The 10,131-nt window shown below is 46.6% G+C and overlaps 1 protein-coding gene across 16 annotated transcripts in view; it reads left to right on the top strand.

Moving 5' to 3' along the window:
- Window positions 1-10,131, top strand: part of Dock9 (dedicator of cytokinesis 9) — a 250,768-nt gene that overhangs the window by 112,825 nt on the left and 127,812 nt on the right. For all 16 annotated transcript variants that reach the window (XM_026783249.1, XM_026783247.1, XM_026783251.1 and 13 more), the window contains exon 2: window positions 7,005-7,121. In XM_026783249.1, coding sequence (XP_026639050.1) covers window positions 7,005-7,121 — 117 coding nt within the window. The remainder of the gene's footprint in view (window positions 1-7,004; window positions 7,122-10,131) is intronic.

Here is a 10,131-nt window from a genome sequence, read left to right as displayed (position 1 = left end):
TGGAAGGTGTGTTTCTGTGTCTGTGTCTCAGTTCCCTTGCTGGAAGGTGTGTGTGTGTGTGTGTCTCATTCTCCTTCAGGAAGGTGTGTGTGTCTGTGTGTGTGTGTCTCATTCTCCTTCAGGAAGGTGTGTGTGTTTCTCAGTTCCCATGCTTCTCCTGTGTTTGGTCTCCTCAGAGCTCTTCCCGCTTGCTCAACTGGCTTCATTTTGCCCCACACGCTGTAGACTGGAGGCGAGCACCCTGGGTTTGAACTAGTCCTTGGCCACCCCGTCCACTGAATATTTCCATGCGTTTTAGAGATGAGCCTGAGAACTGTATGGATAAATTGCAGCAAGGGTACCCCACTAGGAGCCACTGCACCCCACTAGGAGCCACTCCTTTGACTCCTGTGCTACCCATCCATTCTGAGGGAGCGAGGTGAGACTGTTAGTCATCTCTTGTTCCTTGAGCCATGGCTCACAGTTTCACTGTTCACGTTGAATATAGTAGCTTTTTTTTTCTCCCTTACAGTGGATTTCCAGTAAACCTGAAGTGTTCTACGCATTGGTGCCCCGCCTCTCGCCTGCTGCACACCCCTCCACCCCCCACAAGCCACTGCTTTGAGCAACTTGTTGCTTTGTGCACTCTTTATGACCAAGGAGAACCTCCTGTAAAGTCGACGGAGCTGAGCTGCTTAGCTTCCTTCTGGGGTCTTGGCAGTTGGTTGGGGGACCAGCAATTTGAATGCATGGCTTGTATTTTTTAATCCCTCTCCCCTATGATTTTGTAGACGTCAGATTGCTGCAATTGCATTTGCACCTATGAACTTGCACACTGGAGTCCGCCCTTAATCTCTGCTGACCTGTTCAGTCCCGGCAGCTTCTTTCAGGAAGCACCAGGTCGTGGGTCCCTCACTCCTTCCTGGTGGTGAGTGAGGTGATGCCGTACCATGACAGATGCAGTTTTAGGTACTGGAGATGCAGCAAAGCAAACAGAGAAGGCGTAGCTTGGGAGAGATAGAGTAACCTCATGGCAACCAGGTCAGAAACCCGTCTGTCCCGGGTCACCACCATGTTGCCCTTCTTGTTCACAGATGCATCTGTCTCTTTGGGCTTGTATCTCCCTCACCTGTGTCCCAAAGACCTGACATGGCGCACGTGGACAGGTTCAGGAAATGTCTGCGAAAAGTAGTGACACATCGCTGTCGGTTGTCTGTGCACACCCTAACCATAGGAAAACAAGGATTCCTCAAATCCAACAACTTCAGGAAGTTGGAGTTGGTAGACAAAAGTCTTACGTAAAGCCAGGCGGTGGTGGCGCACACCTTTAATCCCAGCACTTGGGAGGCAGAGGCAGGCGGATCTCTGTAAGTTCGAGACCAGCCTGGTCTACAGAGCTAGTTCCAGGACAGGCTCCAAAGCCACAGAGAAACCCTGTCTCGAAAAACCAAAAAAAAAAAAAAAAAAAAAAAAAGTCTTATGTAAGCAGACAGAGAGCATAGGAAGGCTGGCAAGGCCCATGCTTCTTGCTCTGTCCCCAGTGGATGTCTTGGGAAACAGACTACGGTTCGCAAAGCATCTTCACCTCGGCTGTTCGGCACTTCCATCCTCTGGAAGAGAAATCAAGGGAAGTCCTAAATTCTTCATGAGCAGGAATGATGAGTTTCTCGTTTCTCAAAATAGAGCCCACCAAGACTCGCCACTTCCTCTGTCTGCTATTTTAAGAAGTGGCATTCAGGGTCTCCTGTGTTCATATTCAGCCTCTGAAGCAGAAAAGTCTAGAAAGTTCCCAGGAAGCTCTTGTGGCTGAGGGACAAGCAATGGGGGGGTCATTCGGTTAGTTGTTGAGGCTCGCTCCGGTTCCCATGGCTTGCAGACCTTGCGTGGGACCGTAACCGAACCATATTGTGGATGAACAAACACTCTCTAGATCGGCTGGCTTCCAGAGGTATCCCATTTCCCCAGGACGGGGAAGATTCTCTGACTTTATTACCTTTCCGTCTGGAATTCTGGTGTGTGTGAACATGGGCCATGCGTTGTGGGAAGGAGGTTTCAGAGGCCCCGGAGAGGGCTGAATGGCAGGACACAGAGCCTCACCCTCCTTTGTCCACGAGCACAGTCGGGATGTTTCTGCACTGGTGGCTGCTGCCTTCAGTACCCCAGAGATGCCGTTGCCGTCTTTGTGGAATTGCTCTAATAGGAGTGCCTGCCTCTCTGAGTACCTCAGTCCTCACCCACGCCCCTCCCGAGCGTGAACTGCATCAATGCCTGGTTCAGCTGATAATACGAGCTTTATATCGGCTTCAGCCTCTGCCCCGAGTACCAGTGTCATCTCTATTATAGTTTTCTCTCTGTTGGGTCCTTTGTCTTTTCGTCTCTGTGCGTGTCCCTGCCATCGTTGGCTGTTTTATTTCATGAGTTCATAGACAGTGGAGGAAATTATCTATGACTAGATCGGTGTAATTGAATAGATACGAAACATTCGCTTAGAGAAAGAAAGGAGACCTGCCATGCAAGCAGTAATCGAAGTGCATTTAATAATAATAATAAGACACATCTAGTGGGTGCCTGTGGTCTGCCAGGCTCTGCCTCTGACACGTGTTCACTCAGCTGCCCAGCAGCCGTCCCTGATGACTGTCTCATCTCCCGTCTACCCTGTTCTCCCGGCCTTCAGCGTGATCGCCTGAGTGGTCGTGTGGCCCTGGACAGCAGTAGAGCCAGGTTCTGTAGGAGACCGAGCTTATGAGTTGTTCCGAAAGGAAAGGCATTCAGAGTTGGACAATCGAATAAGGCACATGTATGAGTTACTTTTTTATTGCTGAAATGAAATGAAAAGTGCCCGACAGAAGCAGCTTCCAGAAGGGCTTCTCAGACTCCCAGGCTGAGGGTGGACAGCGGGGGTGGTCAGGGATACGAGGCATGTGCTCACGTGGAGCCTGCAGTTGGGAACACTGGGAGACGAATCGCTCCGTCTCCTTCATCCTTTCTCTAACATCTGCAGCCCCAGCCCATAGAGCGGTCCCATTTTCACATAACGGGGGTCTCCCCACTTCAGTTAAGCTAACCTAGGAAAGCTCTCTCAGACACGGCCCCAGAGGCTGGCCTCTGAGGCGGTTCTAGATCCGGCCAGACGATGACAGTATAAACTGTCAGGGCATGAAATGAATGCTTCTTTAGATTTTGAAAATAAATTCCAATAAGTTATTCCTTGTGGCTGAACCTCCCTGAGTACATTACATTAAAAGTTGGGTCTGTCAGGCTGTGGTGGTGCACGCCTTTAATCCCAGCACTCAGGAGACAGGTGGATCTCTGTGAGTTCGAGGCCAACCTGGGGTCTATAAAGTTAGTTCTAGGATAGCTAAGGCAAAACAAAGAAACCCTGTCTCGAAGGAGGTAAAAAAGTCCAGTCGGGTGTGGGAGAAGAAAGAGTTCTGATTGACGGAGGACCTAGTCATAATCCAGTCTTGCTGGATGATCCAGACCATTAACTTGTGGTCAGCCTAGATGTTGGGTAGGTTAAGTGTGATCATGTGAGTGGAACCTCTTGAATGTTTTATGCACTTGGGCGCATAAAAGCATGCTTCTGCTTCACTGTTGCATCTGGTTACTCCAAGATGACTTCTAGGGAGACCGAGTCACCTGATTGGTGGAAACAGTATTCAGTGTCCTAACTAGGTAAAATGACTATGCCATTAGTAACCGAACCGTGTAAGCAACTTGAATTTTACCAAGTGGTTGAGAAATAATCAGTGCCTTTAATAGTTGTAAATGTATTATCTGTGTCGGTTTGCATATAGGAAACACATAAATATGTGAACATGGAAAACTAGTATATGAAATTATTATAATAAATTTTATTATTATTAGCCTTGCAGTGTGATAATAGCTCTAAAGTTTAAGTTTGTCAACCATATGCTAAATATGACTGTTGCCCATTTCTTAAAAAATTTGAAATCCATTCTGTACCTGTTTGTCCCTAGGTGCTTTGAACTCCAACAGCGGACTTGTGTGTTTGACACAGCCCAAGAGACTGACAAAACCTAGAGTGTTTATTTTCTGGCTCTTTAGGAAGTCTGCTGATTTCTGTCCTGATTTCTGTTTGGAGGTCCTGGGAGCAGTTTTCCCATGGAAAGCGGAAACTTGGAAAGTCCTACCCACTACCAGGTGCTAAGATCAAGTCTTAGACAGAGTGTGGTTGTGCATAAGGATTGGAGGGACTAAGTGTTGAGGCCGCATGATGTGGGAGTCCCCTCTGTGTGCTGTGAATACCATTGGTGAATAAAGCTGCCTTGGCCTGTTGATAGGGCAACACTTAGATAGGCAGGGAAAAGGAAACTGCATGCTGGGAGAAATAAGGGTGGAGTCAGAAGCCACATATCCCCGACGGAGTGGGAAGGAACTTTATCCTGTAAGACACAGCCTCATGGCGATACACAGATGAATAAAAGTGGATTAAATTAGTATGTAAGAGTTAGCCAAATAAGAAGCTAGAGCTGATGGGCTAAGCAGTGATTTAATTAATACAGTTTCTGTGTGGTTATTTGGGGACCTTCCTCCCACAGCAACAGGCTGCAACCAATGAGCAGGGAACCTTGCAGGTGAGGCTGGAGCAGGATTTCCTTGGCTCTTTGTGGGGGGGTGCATCCTCCTGGGTCTTTACCAGAAAGGGCCCTGGCTGCTGTAAGAGCAAGGTCAAATAAAATGTAAAGCCCAGATATAACAAAACACACAAAGGAACTTGGACCCTTCCCTCTTCCATGGAGTCTTCCATGGCCTTTTTGTGAAGGAGCAGAAGGTAGATGTGTCTTGAGCCTGGGCAGGTGGGTCATGGCTGTGTGTTAGACACCTTGTAAGCTGGGGACGGGTGGAGCTGACGCCATCTGGGGTAGCTGGTTTTGTTAGGTTTGTGGAAATGGCTTCTAAGGCACATATTATTAATTATGACATCCATTCATTTTGCCAGCTGCTATGTGCAGCACAACACACAGAAATAGAAGAATGAGTTTTTTAAAAGTTGACTTAAAATCATTTAGAGAATGTTTTTTCCCTTGTGGCAGTTCTATTTTAAAAATAATTACTTTGTGCAGATTGTTTTGACTTTAAAATCTTGTAGGCGTTACCTGAACTTTTGCCGTCCAAACTAAAAAGACTTTTATGATATATAACTTCAGTGTTTTGATTTTGCGTATTTTCTAACCTCCATCCCTAAAACATATTTTGTATAATTATGGTTAGTTGTATACTTCTTTGGGTTCTGAACTTTTTCTTAGAATATAAAAGTATCTTTGTCGAGTGTGCCTGGGTCAAGTATTTGACATGAAATATAAGCTTTTACTCACATGCCATGCCAAGTTGTCTGGCTCGGACAACCACGGAGTCTCGGGCTGAACACAGAGTGCGATGCAGTTCTCACTCAAGGCGCGTTCCGGTGTCCCGTGGCCTTCTGCGGATGCCTCAGCATCCCAATGTCCTCCATCCTGGAGCTCCATTCTCCCTGCAGGCCACTGCTGGATCATGGTAGCCCTGGTGGAAGGGGGATGCCTCTCAGGGCCAAGGTGTCATTTGCCACATCTCTTCTGCTTACAGATTGTTGGCCAGAAGACAGTCATGTAGCCACACCTAACCAAAGGGAGCCTGGGAAATGTATTGAGAAAGAAAGGACAAAGGTTGGGCACTCAGATCCTCAATCACAATTTGCATTGAAATCCCACTTACCGATGTCTTTACATAATTCCGATATAAGTCATCAGTTCAGCATAGATAATGTTCATTGAGGTCCAGTGTTTTAGGTCTTGTGTTAATGGTTTAAAAACAATTTTGCAGTACTTTGATCATGGCAGGTTTTTATTTATCTTGTCTCTCTGTATTGTACATGCGTATGTGTATTCACATATGTGCTTACTTGCTTGTCCCACAGCACACGTGTGGAGGTCAGAGAACATCTTCCAAGAGTTGGTTCTTTCCTTCCACCACGTGGGTTCCAGGGGCTTGAACTCGGGTTATCCGGCATGACAGCAACTGTCTTTACGTGCTCAGCCATCTTGCTAGCCCTGGAGTCAGTTGCTTCTCATAATAGATACACACACATATGCACACATACATATAAATTTTTAGTTGCCTTCTATGGCACACAAGTATACAGACACGGAATACGTGTATACTTATGTCTGTGTTAGCAGTTGACACCCTGTAGTACACAGTTACTTGAATATGTATTTCTGCCCCGCAGATGTGCTGGCCTTGACGGTGAGAGAGGAGAGAGTTGTACTGAAAAGGCTGTTGGAAGTAGCTAGAAAAGGCTTGCTATCTTTCATTTCCCACGGGCTTGTTACCCTTCCTACCCAGACCGTGCTAGGATCAACATCGCCGTTCCCTGGGGTTCACTCCCGAGGTTGTGAGCAGTGTTTCTTGCTTGCCTGCTCTGGGCCCAGCTCATGTTTTTGTAGATTCGGGCCATATGTCTGTTGTGAGTGTATAGTATTTCAGAGGAATGGGTGGTGGCTCAGAAGGAGGGTTCCAAGAAGTATTCCAAGGGTTCCAAGGAATTAGTCCCGTAGGGACATTCAAGGCCTGGGTCAGGATGAGCGTACAGTGGCCGGCTATGGAAGTTTGGAAGGGGACAGGTCAGCCAGGGGTGGCCTTAGAAATGGCTGGAAATCCCATCAGAATGGAGACCTCTTATGCTTACACAATGGACGAGGCACCACTGTGCCTGGACAGGGTGCCATGAGCGGTGTCTCTTCTCCCTCGGAAAACAAATTTCTTCTCATTGTGTTTTCTTTTCGGGAGTGAGATCAATGTAGTTGTTGCCGAAAAGTTGGGCGATATTATGGTCTGGATGTACAGAGTCTTTCCCCTTTCTCAAGTAAGCCATGATGGCTCATGAGAAGCCACCCAGGGCCCACACGCTGAGGGCGGCCCGGCCTGGAGTTGCAGTGTGAGATTCATCTTGAATAAAGCAAACAAAAGGGTCTATCTGTCTCTAAGAGCATCTGAGTGACGGGGACTTTTCTTTGGTCTTCCAGGCAAAGCCAAAGCTGATCGAGCCGCTGGACTACGAAAATGTCATCGTGCAGAAGAAGACCCAGATCCTGAATGACTGTCTGCGGGAGATGCTCCTCTTCCCTTACGATGACTTCCAGGTGCGTGGCCATGCCTCTCTCAGTGCCGCCGTGTTTCGGTAGAAAAGTTGGCCGATGTGCTATAGACGTGATCGCACACATTTTTCTGTAAGCCGACTTACTGTTTGATTGGTGAGCTCATGACTTTTAAAGCGAGGACTAGAGCCAGCCTTGGTGGCGCAGGCCTCCGTATTCCTAGCTATCTGGGAGCAGAGTAGGGGGATCCCACATTCAAGGACTGGCTAAGCCGCAGAGTGAGTTCAAAGCCAGCCTGGACAATGTCGTGAGATGGATAGTACACGTCTCCCCTAGCATGTGTGAAGTCTTGTGTTCAGTCCTAGTGTAAGAGGAAGGCATTGTTAAAGAGAAAATGAATATGATTGTGTACCTTATTAAGACTTAATATTTTTAGTGAGATTAATTTTTCACATTATAAATAAATATAAATCTGCATATAGGTGTGTGTATGTATCTGTATACCCTAGGTTGACTTAGAGGGTACAAGTGGTTCTTATGTCTTAGAAGATGATTTTAGATTTTAAATCACATTTTTTTCTAACAGAACTAGGACCTGTGCATGCTAGGCAAGGTCTGATCTACCACTGAATATACCCCAAGCCTCGTTTGCTCTTACTTAAACCAGGTATTCTAGAACCTTCTGGGGAGCAGAAGAGGCTTGTTGCCCATTCTGTAGGATGACACACTTGAACCTTGCTGCAACACGCCCTGAAGTGCCGGTCCCCAAAGAGAAGGGCTGTGTGGTGGTTAGCAGTGTTGTGAAGTCTGTCTCAGTAGCTGGACAGCAGGAAGGAGGTGTCATTTCTCTGAGGGAAGCTCCTGCCTCCAGCTGCCGTCTGGGCTGCTGCTTGATGTCTTTTAGCCTCTAGCTAGGTGACAGACAGGAAGTGTTGAGGTTATGGAGGAGCAAGGGTTACTAGTGACCCAAGGCCACTGCGGTCTGTTCAGAGGTTCTTGTTCCTATTTTGTTCTCCTGGATGTTTCCCAACAGTTTCCTGTCCTCTCCCTCAGTTTCCTTGAGCTGGATATCCTATGTGATGTTGTTACTGCCCAAACCTGGTCTTCTGTGAACGGAGTTGAAAAATGAACTACGTGTAGATTCTAATGTACTTGGAAAAGTTTAAACCAGTTGGTGTGGAAAGCCTCCCCTTGGGGGACTGGACAAGTGGCCCCGTGATGAAGAGTGCTTACTGCTCTTTGCTGTGGTGGCCTTGTTTTGTTTTTGTTTGTTTGTTTGGTTGGTTTTTTTCCAGGCAGGTCTCTCTGTGTAGTCCTGGCTGTTCTGGACCATTTGTCTCTGTAGACCATCCTGGGCTTAACTCAGATTCTCTTCCTTCTGCCTCCTGAGGGCTGGGATTCCCCATACCTGGTTTCGCTTGTCACTCTTGTAGAGGATATGAATTTAGCCCCCACCCAGCACCTATGTTTCATGGCTCACAGCTGGTTGTAGCTCCAGCTCCAGGGCATCCGGCACCCTCTTCTTGTCTCCACGGGCACTTCCCCACGCATGTGCCTACTCACAGACAGACACATAAAGAAAAAGAACATCTTTTAAACATCTTTCTTTTTTCTTTTTCCTGATCTCACTTTCCAAAATTACAGCTGTAGTGCACACTGTTTTGCTTTTTTTTTCCCTTTAAGATGCTCTCCTGTTAATAGCTCTTGCTCAGTTCTAACCCTTGACGATCCCCTGCAACACCAAACTGAAAAGACTTTAGTTTAGACTAGCAGTGAGAATTTCCATGGATGTCTTTTTCTTTCTAGCTTGCTAGAGATGCCTGCATCAGCTGGACGTGACTCTCGCTTAGAGCCAAAGTACTCTCTGCTAGTGAGTGGGATCCTAGCATGACCCCAAAGACCATGCTTTGGAAGCATCCTTCATCACTAAACCCCGAAGCTAAAGGGTGCACGGGAGGGCTCTCTAGAATTGTGTCCTTTGCCCGGGGATTGGCACCAAATGAAAAGCAAAGTCAGCCATTTACAAATTAGACTCCTTGCTGACAGGTTTTTTTCCTGTAGTGTTCTTGGGGAAGCCATGGTGTATCTGAAGCTTCTTAGGGCGTGGAGAGTGTGTTTTTATTGATATTTAGGAATAATTTTGTTGTTTTGTCATAAAACCCAGAATGAAAAGTTATATTCGTAGGCACGGAATAAAATTAATTAAGAAAGAAAGCAAAACACCCAACACATAATTCCTTTAGTATTTCAGCATCCTTGTCTCGCCCAGGGACAAAGAACCCAGATACTCCAGCAGTTGTAGAGGCAAATGATTAAAACTTCAGAGGAAATCCATTCATCCATTTCTGTGTTGTTCTAAGGGACACAGAGCCTCAGCATCCCTGTTCCGGCTGAGAATGAATGAAGAAGTTCTGGTTTCTGTTTCAGGAAACTTGTTCCAGAGTTGAAGGAGTTTGAATATCAGCTTTGGCCCGCGTCCTGGCAGTGGTGACGGGTCACAGCTGACTCTGGGCACTATTTGTTCTCCTACAGACCGGGCTTTGTCATCTGAGAGACTGTTTACACATCCGTTCTCGCTAATCTGTCTCGCTGATGGTATTAACTGTCTAATTGCAGTGTGAGTTAATGGTTTAGCAATGCCACAGTCCTCCTGATTCTGTCTTCTTAGGTAACGAGGAGCATCGAGTGTTGTGTGTCTAGAGGCAGTGCAAACATTCGATCAGAACAGAGCATCTTTTCTCATACAGAAAAGGGACGATGGGGTTAGAAAACGGGGGAGATCATAGGCACAGTGCCTGAGGGGGCATCAGTAATGAACTGTTCAAGTAATAGAACTTGTATTAGATGTCTGCCAAGCATGTCAAATAGAATTTCTAAAGCATAAGCATACACAGGGGTGCTGCCTTTGCATGTTTCCAAGTGATAGATCGACATTTAGCCCCTGTTCCTCAGATCTGGGGACATCCAAGTGGCCTCTGAAAAATGGAGTGTATAGATATTTATTTATTTATTTATTTATTTATTTATTTATTTATTTATTTATTTATTATGTATA

Source organism: Microtus ochrogaster, chromosome 17, assembly GCF_000317375.1.
Source record: "Microtus ochrogaster isolate Prairie Vole_2 chromosome 17, MicOch1.0, whole genome shotgun sequence".
Lineage (NCBI taxonomy): Eukaryota > Metazoa > Chordata > Mammalia > Rodentia > Cricetidae > Microtus > Microtus ochrogaster.
The sequence above is the reverse complement of the archived record's forward strand: the minus strand, read 5'-3'. Positions and strand labels throughout refer to the sequence as shown.